At 35.0% G+C, this 19,143-nt stretch overlaps 1 protein-coding gene across 2 annotated transcripts in view; it reads right to left on the bottom strand.

Moving 5' to 3' along the window:
* Window positions 1–18,490, bottom strand: part of Sh2d1a (SH2 domain containing 1A) — a 39,945-nt gene extending 21,455 nt beyond the window's left edge. For both annotated transcript variants that reach the window (XM_055612191.1, XM_055612192.1), the window contains exons 1-2: window positions 18,354–18,490; window positions 36–99 (exon numbers count right to left, since the gene is read on the bottom strand). In XM_055612191.1, the coding sequence (XP_055468166.1) occupies window positions 36–99; window positions 18,354–18,490 (201 nt within the window). The remainder of the gene's footprint in view (window positions 1–35; window positions 100–18,353) is intronic.
* Between the last annotated feature and the right edge of the window lie 653 nt (window positions 18,491–19,143).

The raw sequence follows: 19,143 nt of genomic DNA, 5'->3' as shown, positions 1-19,143 counted from the left end.
ATTCAGAGAAGTAAAAGTAAATAAAAGAGCTGTACCTCAGCACTCCAAGAACCTGTGTCTGTCTGGGACACTCGATATGTATAGATGTAACCTTGATACCTGTGAAAGAGTATATTTCCATTACTAATAGTTTCCAAAAGAATAATAAATGTTCTAAACTTGAACTTACTTTTACCTATAGAAGTTACAAATACTGGATGTACATGTACAAACAGCAAAGCTATTGGATTTAGTTTGCTTTTATTTTATTTCAGCCAAATCAGTTTCCAGTGATTGTTTTCTTAACTGTGTATGTTAAGATACTTAAGGATTTGTCTACTAGGGAGACTGGATGAAAAGTTACGATAGACCTGCTATCACTGACAAAAAATACCATAAATTATTTAACACCTTTAACAAACTAGAGTCTTGCTGTTTTTAAGTGTACATAGAGTCTTAAGCTAAAAATAGTTGACTGAAATAAGGCCCAATTAAATTAACAGTAACACTGATGATATTAATTATTAAAGTAATGTAAGTATATCGTGCTAGGAAATATAAGTAGTCTCATGATGCTACTATTGTAATAAATAGTAATACATTATACTATACAACTCTATAATATTGCAATATACTAGTAATAGTAATTGAATTTTTAAAAGTAGTACTGCTCTATGGAATGTTACCTAGCCTTTGAAATAATTAAATTCTGCTATTTGCAACAACATAAATAGAACTGGAGGACAGAATGCTAAATAGTTCAAACACAGAAAAACAGAAAGTATCTATTTTCCCTTACATGAGAATTTTTAAATGTTGACCTAAAAGAAATACAGTATAGAATGGGGGTTACTATGGAGCTAGAGAAATAACTAAAAAGCTAAAAAGCACTTGTTACTCTAGCAGACGACCCAGGCCCAATTCCCAGCATCCACAGAAGTTCACAACCATCTGTGACTCCCATTCCAAGGAATCTCATAACCCTTTTTTGACCACTGTGAACACCAAGCAAGTGCATGGTACACATACATACATGCTTGCAAAACACTCGCATATAATATACGATGAGTAACCTAATTGTAAAACCAAAAGAATAGTGGTTAGCAGATTCTGAAAAGTGTGGAGGATTCAGATGGTTAATTGAAATGGGATGATGATGGACAGGAGGAATCAATTGTAATGTTCTACATGGCAATGGGCTAACTATGGCTGACAACAACTAATTGTGTATTTCAAAATTGCTAGGGAAGAGGATTCAGAGCATTACCAACACAGAGAAATGATAAAGATATGAGATGATTAAAATGTCAGTTACCCTAATCTGATCATTAAAGATTGTATACATGTGCTGAAATATCCCAATGTATGCCATAACTATGGAAAGTCACACTAAATTAAAATTATAAAATTAATGAGAGAAAAAATTAGCTAATACTTCAAAGCAGTTTGCCGTTTCAAAATGTGGTAAATATTTACCCCATTACTTGATTGATTCGTAGGTGTTGTGAGACTGTTTAGATGAATTCCACTCTATGCCAAGGCTTTTTTTTTTTTTTGAAATTGTTAACATTATTTTTTTTTCATAAGAAGTATTTTTTTAATTTTATTTTTTCTTATCAGTTACATTTTATTAACTCTGTATCCCAACTGCATCCCTCTCCCTCATTGCCTCCCAATCTTACCCTCCCTCCTTCATCTCCACCGTGCCCCTTTCCAAGTCCACTGATAGGGGGGACCTCCTCCCCATTCATCCAATCCTGTTTAATCAGGTATCTTCAAGGATGGCTGCAAAGCCCTCCTCTGTGGCCTAACAGGACTGCTCCTCCCTTGGGGGGTGGGGAGGTCAAAGAGCCAGCCATTGAGTTCCTGTTAGGAATAGTCCTTGTTCCCCTCACTATGGGAAACCAATTGGCTACTGAGCTACCATAGGCTACATCCGAGCAGAGGTTCTAGGTTATATCCATACATGGTCCTTGGTTGAATGTCAGTCTCAGAAAAGACTCTGTGCCCAGATATGTTTGGTCCTTGTGGAACTCCTATCCTTTCCCCATCATACTAACTCCCCTTCTTTCATATGATTCCCTGTACTCTGCCAAAGGTTTGGTCATGAGTCTTTGTATCTGCTTTGAAAACACTGAGTCTTTCAGATGCCCTCAGTAGACTCCTGTCATACGTTCAATGCACATCCCATCTTTCTTTCTAAATGAGGATTGATCATCTTACCCCATGTCTGCTCTCTTGATTATCTTTTTTAGGTGTATAGCTTTCATTATGTTTATCATATCTTATAGGTCTATATAAGTGAGTATATACCGTCTTTGTCTTTCTTCTTCTGGGATATTTCATTCAGAATGATCTTCTCTAGATCCCATCATTTGCCTACAAATTTCATGATTTCCTCCTTTTTGATTGCTGAGTAGTATTCTATTGTGTAAAAATACCACAATTTCTCTATCCATTCCTCCGTTGATGGACATCTGGGTTGTTTCCAGGTTCTGGCTATTACAAATAAAGCTGCTATAAACATGGTTGAGCAAGTATCCCTTTTGTGTACTTGAGCAAAGTTTGGGTATATACCTAGCAGTGGTATATAGCTGGGTCTTGAGGAAGCACTAGTCCTAATTGTCTGAGAAAGCGCCAGATAGATTTCCAAAGTGGTTGTACCAGTTTACATTCCCACCAGCAGTGGAGGAGGGTTTCCCTTTCTCCACAACCTCTCCAGCATGTGTTGTTCCTTGAGTTTTTCATCTTGGCCATTCTGATGGGTGTGAGGTGAAATCTCAGGGTCGTTTTGATTTGCATTTCCCTGATGGCTAATGAGGTTGAGCATTTCTTTAAGTGTTTCTCTGCCATTCTATATTCCTCTACAGAGAATTCTCTGTTTAGGTCTGTTCCCCATTTTTTAATTGGATTACTTGGTTTGCTGCTTTTCAGCTTCTTTAGTTCTTTGTATATACTGGATATTAGTCCTCTGTCAGATAAAGGGTTAGTGAAGATTCTTTCCCAATCTTTAGGCAGTCGTTTTGTTTTGATGATGGTGTCCTTTGCTTTACAGAAGCTTTTCAGTTTCATGAGGTCCCATTTATTGATTGTTGCTCTTAGAACCTGTGCTGTTGGTGTTCTGTTCAGGAAGTTGTCTCCTGTGCCAATGAGTTCTAGGCTGTTCCCCATTTTTTCTTCTAACAGATTTAGAGTATCTGGTTTTATGTTGAGGTCTTTGATCCACTTGGACTATAGTTTTGTTATGCCAAGGCTTTTAAATGTGATATTGTTCTCTTCAGCCACTACAAACGATACCATAGACTGAATATCTTAAATGAAAGAGGCTATTTCTCACATTTTTGGATGTTAACTCCAAGGACAAGGTACAAACAAGAGAAGTTTCATTCTTGGGTTTTAACTCATGAACACCAGAAAATGTTTCCTCTTGCTGTTGTTGTTAAGCCATCAACCATACCAGATCTGGCTCAACATGTATTTATTTATTTACTTATTTATTTACTCGAGACATGTTGTATGTAACCCTGGGTTAGTTTGGAACCCATGATCTTCCTGCCTCAACCTCCTGAGCTTCAGGATTGTGGGCACGCACAACCACACCTGAATGCAGACTCCTCTTTTATGACATCAGTTAAACTTTCTTACCCTCTAGAGATCTTATATTCAAATATGGTCATATTGGGGATAAGTTTTAAACTTATTTGGGTGCACACAATTTAGACAATACCATTCTATTCCTGGCCCCTGATGACTGCATATTTTCTGCTTGTTTAAATTATTTCACATTAAATTCATTTTTTCTTTTGTGTGTTACTATAGATAAGCAATCTGGTACAAACAATCCATTCATTCAAACTTTTGTTTAAAAATCTCCACAGCTGGGCTAGAGGTGGAGATACAGCTTTAAGAGAGATTGCTTGCATAGAATGGGTCAGGTCATCAGCAGGAAAAGACATTTTTTATGTTTTATTTTTATTAAGTACAGTTTATTCACTTTGTATCCCCCCTGTACCTCCCTCCCTTCTCCCTACCCAATCCTACCCTCATCTTCCCCACCAGTGTCCTTCTCCCAGAGGAAATTTTTTAAAGGAATATAATGTTACTTGTATGTATATGTTTTCAGGGTTGATCAGTTAGTATTCGAAAACCAACTATTATGCTCTTCCCTGAAGAATACAATTTCTCCTGCACACTACACAAAATGGGCAGATTTTATTTATGTCTTTAAGAATATAGATGTAGACATAGACATAGATATATATATCTCAACAGTTAATGGGGGAAAGGCTATGGATCTGAAAGAGAAAAAGGAAGAGTACATGGGAGGGTTTGGAGGAATGGATAACTGTAATATTATGGTATGATTTCAAAATAGAAGAGATACTTTTAAAAGAAATATAAGCTAAATAACCACTTTTATTGTTCACAGATTCTGTCTTCCACAAAACTACAATACTGCTTAGCCAAACTCTTGGCTACTTTAGAACAATGATCATATATCTTCCAATTTCCAGTAACTGTCTCCTCATTTCCCATCTGAGACTGTTCAACAGAAAAAAACATTCAACACCCTCAACTTTTTATTTTTTTGATTTATTTTAATTTTGATATACTATAATTGCATCATTTATCTTCTTCCTTTCCTAACTTCATACCCTTCCAGAAACCCCACTTACTCTGCTTCAAGTTCATGCCTCTTGTTTTCATTAATTGTTATTACAAACATATATGTATATACATATTTATTCCTAAATATATCTTGTTCAGTTCATATGATGTTGCTTATATGTATATTTTTCAGAGTTGATCATTTGGGATTGAATAACCAATTTGTATGTCTTCCCTGGGGAAGAGTATTACTCCTATTTTCAGTGTTAGTTAGTTGCCTGCAGTTCTTTAAGTTTACCAACATTCAATTCATGACAATTTGGAGAGCCAGAATAACATTAACTTCAAAATTCCTCCAGCCTCCTACATCCAAAACCATTTTCACAGGTTTTTGACTATGTTACAGAAACACCTGACTTCTTAGCCTCTGTCTTAGTTTACTAAAGTTGTTGTAGCAACAAGCCACAGTTGGATGGTTTTGATTTAAACAGCAGACATTTATTTCTCACAATTTTACAGGCTGTGAGTCCAAGTTCAATATGTCACCATGGTAAATTACATTCTGGGGTCTCTTTTCTTGGCTTATTGACTGCCATGTTAATTGTCTCTTCTTACAAGGCCTTTTGTTTATGCACTTGTCCTTCCTCTTCTTATAAAGTCACCAAATTTATCAGATTATGATTCCATCCTTATGAATTCATTTAATTTTAAAGACGTTCTTAATATGTAGAGACATTTTAAGGTAAGGGCTTTAATATATGAATTTTAGAAGAATAATTTACTCCATAGTGCATGCCTTATATCCTTTGGACCCTCAAAATGTTGTATGACATTCATATGATAAAGTTTATGTTATAAATGAGGAAACTGAAATATTGAGAAGTAAAATAACCAAAACAGGCCAGAGATCCAAGCAGTAAAAATGCTGTTTGGATTACGCTTATTTGATTTACACAATATAATGGATATAGATTTGTTAAACTTTAATTCTCATGACAATAATACTTAATTTGCTTAATAAATTTTTAAATGCGTTATCAATTAAATTTATTTTAACTAGTACACAAAAAGTAAAAGTAATGAATATTCAATTACTTTGGTGTTTTGATTCACATATATATTGTATATTTTTCAATCAGGACAAATATATTTACCTAAACATTTATCATTTATTTGGGATGTGATCAGAAATGTGCCTAGGTTTTTAAATTAAAATTTGTATTGATTCTTTGTGAATCTCACATCATGTATCCCAATCCCACCCCTCTCCCCATCCCCATCCAAGGGTAGATATAAGTATTTACCCTTGGACTCTGCTAACTCTCCCTAAAAGAAAACAAAAATTAACATAAAATAAATACATCTTGCCATGGAAGCTGCAGTGTGTCATGGTATTTCAAGGGGGTATACCCTTTGCCCAAACAGCTTTACTTGCAAATATTCATTGGACTTCTCTCAGATATACTGTTGATGCCTGTGCCATTGGAGATCCCATATACAGGACTGGGCCTTTCATGTACTCTAGCAGTTCACAGATGGCTTGGATGCTGGAGTTGGTCAACTCAGAGCTCTGAATCTGGGCCTGGGTAGAAGCTTAGTAGGTCAGCCCATGCATGGGCTCTCCTGCCTTGCTCAGGTGAGTTGGAGGACTAATTTTCCTGCTCTCATGCCCCCACTACCAGAACCAGATCTACTATGCTGACAAGACAAGGGGCTGGACCTGGTCTCCCAAGTACTGCAGCTGTAAAGTTTTTAATGTACAATTCATTATTATTATCATCATCTATTATCATCTGAAGTGTGCATAAACAAATCTGAAAGTCTTGTTCTTACTTAACTGTTCTGTTTTGTTGTTGTTTTTTTCTCAACTTGATACAAGCTAGAGTCATTTGAGAAGAGGAAGCCTCAATTATGAAAATGACTCTATCAGACTGGCCTGTAGTCAAGTCTATGCAGGCATTTTCTTGATTTATTATTGATTTGGAAGTGCCTAGCCCACTGCTGTTGCTGCCACCCCTGTGTGGGTTTTATTTCAAAAGCAAACAGAGCAAACCATGGAGAACTAGCCAGTAAGCAGCATTCCTTCATTGTGTCTACTTTAGTTCCTGCCTCTTTCTGCCTCGAGTTCTGGCCCTAACTTCTCCTAATAATGAACTTTAAGCTGGAAGATGAAATAAACTCTTTTCTCACAAGTTTCTTGTTATCATTGTGTTTATCATAGCAACTGAAAGCTAACTAGAATACCACTTAGTACAAACTGTTGTGCCATCCCCCATCCTACACCCCTCCTACTTTCACCAGCCACTGGCAACCACCATACTACTCACAGTCTCCGTAGAAGCAATTTTCTTATTTTCCACATATGAATAAAAACATGTGCTACATGCCTTTCTGTATCTGCACTATTTCATTTTGTATAATGGTTTCTAATTATATATACATTTTTGCAAATGACAAGATTTCATTCCCTTTATGATTGAACAGAATTTCATCCTGCTTATGTCTCCATTTTCTTTGCTCATTCCTCAACTGATGGATTCTCATGCTATTTCCATTTCTTAGCCTTTGTAAGTACTGTTGCAATGAATCCAAGAGTTCATCTATCTCTTTGACAACAGTTCATATATCTCTTTCATTTCTTTGGATATATACTCAGGAGAAAATAAATGAATAATGTGGTAGATCTAGGTTTTTTTTAAGACTTCTGTGCTATTTTCAGTAATGATTGTACTAACATACATTTCTGTAAACAGAGTGTAATGTTTCCCCTTCTCACATCCTCATTAGTACTCCTTATCTTTACTGTTTTATAACTTTTTATTATTTATTTTTACTGTAGTGATGGAATAATCTTGGGATTTTCAGATTAATTTTCCTGGTGATCATTACTTTCTTTCTTATAAACATATTTTATTTTATTTTATTTTATTTTATTTTATTTTATTTTATTTTATTTTATTTTATTTTATTTTATTTTATTTTATTTTATTTTATGTTTGATCTTTGTGCCTGCATGTATGTCTGTGAGCTAGGTATGTGCAGTGACCATGGAGACCAAAAGAGAGAATTGGCTCCCCTGGAACTGGAGTTACAGACAGTTGTGATCCACCATATGACTTCTGGGAACCAAGCCCAGGTCCTCTGGAAGAAGAGCCAGTGCTCTTAACCAGTGAGCATCTCTCTAATCTCTCATAATTTCCTTAATAAATATTTTCTTAATATATAAGAGTAAGGTTACCTTCATCTTAAATTTTCAAACATCTTTTGGATTTGAATATAAATTATCATTGTCTCATTTAATATACTTTCTGTTGCTGTTCTTGGGCACAAGGTTGGATCAATAGGTATCCTTGATTAGGAAATATATATATATTTTTTGATTAGGAAATATATTAAAGTCTGCTTTAATCATTGTGTTTAAACTTAAAAGAGCAAATGATACTAAAATCTTTCAAAGAGAAGGCTATGCTTAGTTCATTGGCCACATTCATACTAAGTCTGTTTAGAATTAAAAAGCTTTTAAATATTTGAATTAAATTATTATACTTTTAATTGATATCCATCAGTACTAATTACCTAGTGAACTACAAAAGACATTTAAAACACTCTAATCGGGTTCATTTGACTTGGGAAATTGAACAGAGTCAATTTAAGCGTTGGTGGATCACAAAACAAATGCTTTAATTTTATAATGTAGATTTATCAAAATACTTGAATTATCCATAAAATAACTTACTGTGTGCTTATGTGATATGGTGAATAAACAAACTATTTTACTGTTAAGCTCTTATTTTTAAGTAAATGAAATCTTTAAATTATACCAGTTTCAATAAGTACTCTCCAGGGAACAAGACAAAAGTTATGATTTCTGTTTTTCACCATGGGAACTTGAAACGTATTTAAGAGACTTTCTTAAATCCATCCAGGAAAATGGAGATGGAAGCAGGGCCCTGAGTTCTATTTTTCTCTTTGGGAAGCAATCAATATTAATAATTTACAGTAACTTTAAGGGTGATGTGCTTAAAAATCTCAAAAATAGAACATGGAAGATAACGCAGTTGGTAAAGTGTATGCCTGAAAACAAGAAGACCTGAATTCAATCCTCTGAATCCATTCCATGCATGATGGTATGCACCTGGAGTCTCTTTATTGGAGAGGCAGGAGCAGGCAAATCCCTGGGGCTCACAGGCCAGGCAGCCTATTGGGGTTGGTGAGCTAAAGAAAAGTGAGAGCACCCATCTCAAAAAGTCAAGATGAACAACTGAGGTAGAACACCTGAAGTTGTTCTCTGGCTTCCACACAAATGTGCACATACCTACAAGCACTTGTACACAAACACATATGCACATATGCATATGTACATGTAAAAACACAAAAAAATAAAATCTCAATCATTTAAGCAAAATGGTAAGCAACCCTTTTCCAGATTCTAAAGCAATGGACATCAAAATTGTACAATGGAGATGTCTTCTTTCCATAATTCAGCTTCATTTAGTCAAAATAAATGAGTATGTTTTGAAAATTGTTTCCTAACGAACCTGATCTTATCTCACTTTCTGTTAAGCAGCAGGAACCCGAGTACCACTTCAAAAGCTCTTACCTTCTTCGGTCTCCAAACAAGCTGGTGTCAATGGCACATACATTTCCTCATGATTAAGACATCTAATATTACCAACACTCCCCACCCCAAGCCCTTGAATTCTGAATGAACAAACTTTCCTCTCAAATTAACCAACAGTGTGTGATATCTGCTTTTCAGTCACAGAACTTTGAAATAAATCATCCTCCATAGACAATTCTCATGGAGAAATCAAAAGAAAAACAACTCAAATTGCATTCCAAAGGTCACAGCATTTGTAAGCCACCTGATATAGGTGCTGGGAACCAAACTCAAATCCTGTGGACGAACAGCAAATGCTTTTAACCAATGAGTCAGCTCCCTAACAATGTAGTATGCCTTTTTAAAGCCACATATATGATGTCTGTGGGAAATCACTGTTATGGAAAAAAGTAATGTGTCAATAAAAGCCATAAAACTGTACATATCTTTTACCAAATAAACTTATCTGTATTCACACACTCCGGGGAAATAAGTCAAAGAAAAACACAAGTGAGTATTTAATAATAGGTAAAATAAAAATAACCTGCCTTATCCCAAACAAGTAATAATTACTCAAAATAAGAGAATAGATTTTAGATGTGTCCTCAAAAATGTATGTGATTAAAGTAGAAATAAAAATTACATAAAGATAAAATAATTCTTCACAAGCATAAAAATAATCAATTGAATTGGAAGCATTCTTGCTGAATGAGAAAAGGCATTAGCAACCCATCAACCTGACAGGGGGTAGTATTCGTAATGCCTAAGATTTGAAAACAAATTGATTGAAAATGGGCAAAGAGCCTGAACAGATTTTTCACAAAGAATATACACAAAATAACCAAAAATGTATGAAAAATTTAATCATTGGAAAATGCAAATTGAAATCCTACCTATTCAAGTGGCTCTTATCAAAAATATAAAAGATAAGCATTGTGAGGATGTGGAGAAAGAGAACACTTGTACACTGTTAGTGGGAATGTAAATTAGTAGAATGATTATGGAAAGCAGAAAGAAGGTCATCACAAAAAATAAAAATAAAATACTGCATGACTCAGCAATAGAATGGCTGGCTCTATATCCAAATGAGGTCATTATGTCAGAGTCTGTACTCTCATGTTCAATGTAGCACTATTTGTAATATAAAGTATTAAACAAAAATCAACCTTAGTATGCAAGAGTGGATGAATTATAGATGAAGAAACTGTGATATATACATACTGTCCCTCATATGAGAAAACTAAATTTTAAAACAAACAAAGAAACATGGAAATAGAAAATAAATTGAGAAAAGAAAATGACCAGAAGGAGAGAAGAAAAAGGAGGATAATGGGATAAATATGATCAAAATATACTCTATATGTAAGAAAATATTATAATGAACCCATTATTTTGTACAATATGCACTAACTATTAATGATAGAAAAACAAAACCTGAAATATACATATAATGGAATACCATTCAAACTTAACAAAAACTGTTATCTATTTTTGACAATAGGGATGAACCTGGAGGACAACCCTGGCTAAATGAAATAACCCTGGCACAGAAAGACAAATAATGCAAGATCTCACTTATGAGTCAAATCTAAATATATTCAATTCACAGAAGCCGAGAAGGCTGTACCTTTGTAAATCACAAATCAGAAAAAAAAATGTAATTATTTTTTAAAATTGAGGTGCTTTTTAGAATTGGTGATAAACCCGGGATTTAGAATTGACAAGAGTGCAGTGTTTTAGATTGTTGCTTTTAATTTGCTTTAATGAGTAACATGTAAAAAGTGTGTTTTTAGTCATTGCTGATACGAAAATTTGAAATTATTTCATCTAAAGCAGTCCCCCTATGCTTTTAAAATGTGTTCAGACTAGCAATGGGCAAGTGCAAAGCCATTCAGCTTATTTCTTATTTTCTCAATGAGTCAATATGGTGGGTAGGACTTCGCTTAAAACCAATAAAACCATATTAACTTTCTAGATGCCAGTTAAGGGACTTCTCAAAAGAAAAGCTATTAAGTACATCTGACTTCTACATCATATTGCAAATAAAGTAAGCTAGTTCCCATGTTTTCGACTACAGAATGCTATGTACATTTAAGACATAATTATGGAACAGATTTTGAGAGACTTTTGGTAATTTTTTCAGGCTGGTTTGGAACTCATTATACAGGCCACACTGACTTCAAACTCATGGTGATCCTCCTACCTCACCTCACAAGCACTGTAACTAAATTTTAAACATCCATAGTAACTGTCCCATACATACAAAGCCTTCATTATTAAAACTGTGTTCTCCTTCTAGAACTTATGAATTTTCTGTTGTCCAGACTCCTTTCTTATGAATTTCCAGTACAGTCTAAAGGCATTCAATATCCAGACTAATGGTAAAATAGTATAGTGATCTTATTCTTACCACCATGACTTGCTAATCCAGGGCAAAAGAAAATTTGAGGGACTTGAACAAGGTAAACTTACTATATAAGAGGAAGAGTTGCACTGAGTACTCAGAGGATCTTGCAGGAAGATATTGACTCAATCCCCATTGTGTGGTGCATTTCTTAGATTAGTAGAAATGAATTAAAAGTTTAGTCTTAAAGGTCATCTCAGAAGTATAATTCTCAACAAAAAGGATAAGTCTGTAAAGACAAAGAGTTACAACTGTCTGTTGAAAAAGCAGTTGAGGAAAGCCCCAGATGTGTGGGATGGAGGAAAGGGGTTAACAAGTCAACACAGATATCCTCTATGTTTAAATTAAATGGCAACTTCAGACTAACCTTGAGGCTTCAATTTTACATTGTTAACCAGAGTCAGAATTTACCATATTTACCAATTTTCTGGTTGATATGTAACAAACTTAATACCAGCATGGCTTTTGGGCTCATTGTACTATTAATAAATTCTACAGATAATACCAAATCATTTCAGTGACTGAGAATATTATGAAGATGTGGCATCAATAAACATTCCCAGTAGAATTTTAAAACTAGATGACTGGGTGAGCAAGATGTCTCAATGGGTAAAGATACTTTAAAGTCTGAGACCCACATGGGATAAAGAGAGAAGCAACCTCACCAAGCTGTCCTCTGACTTATACTGCAGCATGCATGTACTCACACACAAACATACCATACACACAAACAAGAAATCTAAAATGGTGTACTAAAATGTGATTTCTCATTAAATTCTATAATATTAAATTCATTGTCACATTCATCTTTGCTACATTGTTCCTTGCTATTACAGCTGATGCTTTGAAATTTTATTGTACTATATCTCCTCCATTTCTTGAATTCAGTTGTATGGTGGCCATTTTATTTCTGGTCCAAAGAACTATAAAGATATTTTCTCATCCATTTTCATTGCTGCTCTATTCACAATAGCTAGGAAACAGAAAGAGCCATAAACTGTCCATAAACTGATGAATGGATAAAAAAATGTGATATGTTTACCAATGGAATTATATTCAGCTATTAACAAAAATGAATTTATGAAATTTGCAGGTAAATTGATGGAACTGGATACAGCCATTCTGAGTGACCTAACCCAGACCCAGAAAGGCAAAAAACACATGTGTTCTCCCATTTGATATTGTTAGCTTTGAATCTTGAGATATGTGTGTTTCATTTGGAATACTCACATAGGTCAGGGAGTTACTAAGAGACCATGGGTGGGTGACTGCTTTCAAAGAAGTAGAGATAGAATGCACAGGTATAAAGAATCAAAAGGAAATATTGGAATAGGTAGGGTTAAATTGGAATAAGTGGGATGGCAGAGTGGAAGACGGAATATATGGAGGCATAAATAACACTAAAGACCTCTCAAAATAGTCATATGTAATGCCTACTGATGTAAATTTTTCCTAAAATAAAATCATATATGCATATATAAAAAGAGTTAAAATACTCTATAACATGGCAGCAACTAGACATCATATGTTATCAAATGAAATGCCTACTACCAGGAATGGATTATGTCTTTTGGAGTTGTTGGCCAGTGAGGTCCCACAGACCAACATAACAGGCTATTGCTAATGCTCTTGGTTGCCTTCAAAAACTTAACAGTAAGACCCTTCTGTTGAAGACATCCCATACTTGAGGAACAGAACACAGCAAATCAACTACTACAGACCTGGAAGCTCAACAATGTGGGCTAATACACAGTCCTGGAAGGTGCTATCAGAGGAGAAATGTAATCATCAATTTCACCCCTTGAAAAAGTACACAAACATAACTCTTTTATCCAAAGACATATGACAAATTATATTATTCTGTGTCCTCAAAGCTAAAGAATTATAAATGTATTTCTTCTTCCAAGACTTTCATCAGAGAATCATAAAGACAGCTATGTACAAAGGGATGCTAATTGTAGAAATATGCTTTTTTTCAAGATTTTTTAAATATTTTAATTAAATTTCCTCTTATGAGACAATCCCAGAGAATGATGAGATATTACCTAGTGGCTATTTCCATTGAATTTAAAAGTGAAAAAGTATGAGGGTATAATATGTACTTCAATGAAAGACACTTGATATACGCAGAAAACAAAAGAGAATAAAATCTTACACCATATCTTTGAAAAGTTATTTCCTTAAAGATGACAATTTTCCTTAAATTATTATTGACAGTAATTTAATCCAATTTAACATGATTATTTTAGATTTCATCACAAAGAACCAGTAGATAAGAATACCTAATAATTCTTGAGTATATTTGAAGATTATAATATATTAATTCAATTAATATAAGCACAAATGGATCAATTGAACCAAATAATTCAGGAACAATAATATAACTATTCAGTTCTTTTAGTTTTTGATAAAGTGCCCTAACAAATGAAAAATGACAGTTCTATTTCGTGAACTAGGTTGGACAATTGACAACAGCCTGGAAACAAATCAAATTAGATCTTTTCTGCACATAAAAATAAAATTTGAATACAATATAAATTAATAAAACCACATATTTAAAACAAAAAAGTGAAGTTTTGTGCATCTCTGAATGAAAAAAGATTTTTCTAAGCTGGAAAGCAAAGGAAGAAATCAAACATGAAGTTGTGTGTTGCATTTTAATACTAAAATTATTAAATAAAAAAGACCAAACTGAAAAAAGAAATCTGCAACATATATAATCTGTCCAAGTCTGTGTGTGTGTCCATATGTGTGTATGTGTGTGTACATGTGTGTATGAAAATCAATAAGACAAATCATTAAATGATAAAAGTGTGTAAATAGCCAGTTCAAATAGGAAAATAGTTTGCCAACCACATAAAAACATTCAATAACACTAACAAAATCTAAAATAGAGTGTAAATATAATAAAAATAGATATCAAATTTCAAAGGGAATTATTTTTAACAATAATACTCATTGTTAAGGAAAAATACACATATAAACTTGAATATTCATTTAGGCAAAATATATGGTGATCATTTATATGTAGAATTTATAATTTAAAATACTGAATGATTCAGGTGTCAAAAAAAGAGGTTGATGTACATGTATGAAATTATCCAAAACCAAAATTAGTCGTTAAAAAATAAAATAAGAGATTAGTAAAAAAAAAAAAAAAATGGTTCATTTACAACTTAGGTGAGCTGAAATATACCCATTATAACATAATGCCTTTAATTTATTTGTTAAAATATTACATATAAGTCAGATATTCTATACTATGTGGAAATTATAGATGTACATGTTAAAAATTATTCATTTTATTAAAATGTAGAGGAAACTTTACTGAAAACTTAAGTCATAATATTAAAAATAATTTTTCAATTCCATTTGTCTTTAAGTCATAATATTATAGATTTCTCTTCAATTACATTATCTGTTTTTAAATTTTATATCACAAATAAGTGTAAGGGACTATTGTGACAGACTTTTAATTCTAATTTTATTTAGGAAAAATAATTGGAAGAAAAGCTTCTTTTTGTAAATGAAGAGTAGAATCTTATAGATAGAAAACTTTTACTATGTTTAAAACATTCTGTTTTCTAAAATCTAGCAGGAGAAAAGGTCCTGTGTGAGAGCCATGCCTGAGATTTAATCTGAAAAAGAGGCACATAAAGTTTGAAAATACAATTCGAAGCATACATAGTTTGAGGCATGCAATAAAAATAGATAAACTAGAGTTCAAGCAAACATTCTTGGTTAGTGAGAATGAACACAAGATAGAACAAAGTGGCACTGAGTAAAATGCAATTATTGTATGTTTTTTCATGCATATAGGATTTTACTTTTTTCTCCTCTATATCATGCAACTTAGTAATTTAAATTAGGAGTGTATGGTTTGTTGCAAATAACATTTTGCAAGTACCACATAGTGCCAGTAAGAGAGAATGAAATGTTTGTGTGTATCAAAAGGGAAACTTGGCTCTAAAAAGAAGAAGAAGAAGAAGAAGAAGAAGAAGAAGAAGAAGAAGAAGAAGAAGAAGAAGAGGAGGAGGAGGAGGAGGAGGAGGAGGAGGAGGAGGAGGAGGAGGAGGAAGAGGAAGAGGAAGAGGAAGAAGAAGAAGAAGAAGAAGAACTGATCAAAGGCAAAAGCGGGGGGAGGTATTGTCTCTACCATAGTCTGGCCATAACTCTGAAAATCCATAGGGCAGGGCATCATTCTAAAGGGAGGACAATTCTCTACTTTTCTATTTTCATAAGAATATGTTTTCATAGAGAAATTAGTCAACAACAACAAACATAAAAATTACATTTATAAGGCATTCACCTTCAGTGAAAACTAGAATGCTGAGAATTTCCTTACATGTTTCCAGCCTACATGCCCAAAACCTTAAAGTTTCTTTTCTTCAAGATTACACTTAAAGAAATCTTTTGTAACAGAGAAAACAAGCTTCTGTTTTATATGCATGTAAAGTTAAGCCCCAAAGAATTTGAATGACTCCCTAGAGCCCACACCCTGGCCTCTTGTCAGTCCAGTGTACTTTGTGGTAGAGTACACTATGTCTGAACAGTTCGTTTAATTCCAAATTGTTTGCTGAATGTCTATTATGTACCAGGATACATTCCTGGTACTGCAGAAGATTTTTTTTTCTTCAAGAAGGTATTTTTTTGTGGTAGAATGCATATGTAAGTAAACAAGCTAGTATTAGTAAGTTTAAAGTTCCTTGAATAAAAGTAATGGGATAGCATCAAAGAGAGGGCACTTACATTTTTTTTAGAATGATCACGGGATGTATGTTGAACAGAATATGTAAAACTCGTAAGTAGGGAACAGCCTTGTTGGTAACCTTCAGGAATAACCAGGTGGTGTGTAAAAGTCTTAGGTATACTGTCTCCCACTCTTGCTCCCCTATACAGGCTTCATTTGAACCTTCAGTTTTTTTCCCTTTAGGTTAAGGAGCATGCTACCTCCATTATCAGTTTGCCCAGAGCAATCTGTTTCACTCACCATCCTTCATCTTTCAGCAAGAAAAAAGCCTAAGGATCCTCGTTGACTTTTCTTGCCCTTCCTAAGGTTTCATTTGGGAACATAAAGGTCCAAGCCCAGAGCTAGCTCAGAAAGAAAAAAAAAATTTTTTTTTCAGGCACATACAAAATTTTGGGTTCTGTCCCCAAAACTGAAAAATTATTTTCCACATATTTTTCTTGAAACCTTTATGATGAATGTATTTAGCATAATTTGAAAACTGCCACAAATAAACTTAGGGCATTTTTTAAAATCAATATACAATGACGATCCTTTAACACAGTCCTCTATTTAATCTTTATTTTCTGACCCAGAAAGCACTTCAAAATTTTGCAGTGTTATCATCATGTTCAGAACTCACTACCAAGCATTTTTCTTAGTTTTGTTTCAATGTAGACTTTACTGTGCTAGAGTGAGGTTTTTTTTGAGAGGTTTTTTTCCTATCCTGCTTACAGTAATGCTTGAAATAAGTCCTTCTGTAGAATGCCTCTATGAGTACTGAAATAAATTGTCCAAAAAAGAGATTAATAATAAGCCAACCTTGCTGAACTTTTTGCAGAGTGTCAAGCCCAACGCTCACTTTTTTTTTTAATGCATGGAAGTGTTTAATCGTCACAGTCCCTTGCAATATGGAATTAATTTAAACTCAAAGGCTACAAGATTGGTTTACTGAGATAACAAATTTACAGTCTTAACTACAGTAGGATTCAATCTCAGATCTACTTGCGCAGGGGAGATTGCGAACCAAGATGCAGCTGCATCTGGTTCAAAATGAAGCAAGAGGCTAAGAACAGTCTAGGCAAAGAGCAGAGTGGAATCATCACAATGGTGTTTTCTTTCTGTGCTCTTTAAAACTGTTGCCAGCCCTATCTTTCATTAGACATCCCACGTTTTAAAACTCCTGACCCCTCTCATAAAGCAAAGTAACTCATCAGCTCCAGAAAGCCATCTGTATTCTTTCACACGCATCCTCCTCAATATTGTACTGCTTTTTGTGTTGTTGTTGTTGTTGTTGTTGACGATGATGATGATGTTTAATATGATCTTACTGTGTAGCCTTGGCTGGCATGGTGACTGGCTATGTAAACGAGGCTAGCTACGTGTTACTCACACAGGTCTGCTTGCTTCTGCCTTCTCTTGTGCTGCATTCTTAAAATGATGAATTCCATGTCCTGGTTGGCCACTTCTCCAAGCACTTTCTAGATGCTTTTCTTTTGGTGTACCACTTCCAAACACGTTTGTGGAAAATTATATAGAGAGAGTTCTTCCTTTTCCTTAACTCATGGCCCAGAATATGAATAGCCCAACTTCTCAGGGCTTCACCATCCTGGTGTCTACTTGAAATCAGAGCAGAAGCCCAGAGCATGGCTCTTTCTTAAATTAACGGTAAATTCTAGGCCATGGTTTTCCACTCTAAAGGCTATTCAGTAAAGTTTCCCCAAATACACTGTTTAAACCCAATAGATGAAATCCCTGGTGAGGAACGTACACCCAAGTACTGCACAACACAGCCCTGGGCTGAGTCTGGGGAAGGTTGGGACCATGCGTGAGAGATGGAAGAGTACTCAGAGTTCCTGTTGCCTGTGTCCCTGAGAACCTTTGCCAAAAGCTGTAACCCCCTGCATTCCTTCCAGCCCTCCCTGCGAGGTCAGGCTATACGTGCTACCAGCCTACCACTACCACAATGTACTCACAACACACACAGGCAGTACATGCCAGGGACACTTTCGCAGTCTCGCAGCAGATGTACTCACAAAACACACAGGCAGTACACTCCAGGGACACTCTCGCTGTCTCGCAACAGGTAGCTTCCATCCAGCCCTGTTGCAAGTAAGAGCTTCTCCCCGGTTTCTCTGCTGATTTTTCCGTGGTACACAGTCACTGAATCCATGCCTAGTGGACTCTTTGATGGTCTCAGAAGAAAGTTGGCAAAAGGGAAAGATTACTGCTGCTAGTGCTGCTGCTGCTGCTGCTGCTGTTACTGTTGTTGTTGTTGTTGCTGCTGCTGCTGCTTGGCACAATCAGCCACCTGACTCCCAGGGCAGCCAGTATGAAAAAAAAAAAAAGAAAAGAGATGAGCACCCAACAACAGGATGTTGTCTACCTGTCTTAAAACCTCTTCTCACACTTCAACTAAGGCCAACTCAGCATTTTAGCAGCTTCAGACTTGTCATGGAGTTTGATCGCCTGCTCTCCAACACATGGTTCACGGTGGGGGAGGGGGCACACTGCAAAGATGAACACTTGTTATAGTTGAGCTGTGCCAGCAATGCAGACCGACCTTGCACAAAGATGAGAAACTTGATAGTGCTTTTGTTCTTGTGTAGTTCCTGTAACCTGCCATCAGCAATGACTTGGCTTGACTAGTATACAAAAGAATTGGTGATAGAAGCAAATGGTACATGTCATCATGAGGAACAGAAAATGACGGACTGAAAAATGAATAAAAACACTAAAACTACAAAATCACAGCAGAACATTGCCATGAGGCTTCTATAGCATCACCAAGTACTGTTAAACTATTTATGGACTTTGGGAATAGAT

The sequence above is a fragment of the Psammomys obesus genome, unplaced genomic scaffold (assembly GCF_907164565.1).
Source record: "Psammomys obesus unplaced genomic scaffold, mPsaObe1.curated_primary_1811, whole genome shotgun sequence".
Lineage (NCBI taxonomy): Eukaryota > Metazoa > Chordata > Mammalia > Rodentia > Muridae > Psammomys > Psammomys obesus.
This window is presented reverse-complemented; position numbering and strand designations above follow the sequence as displayed.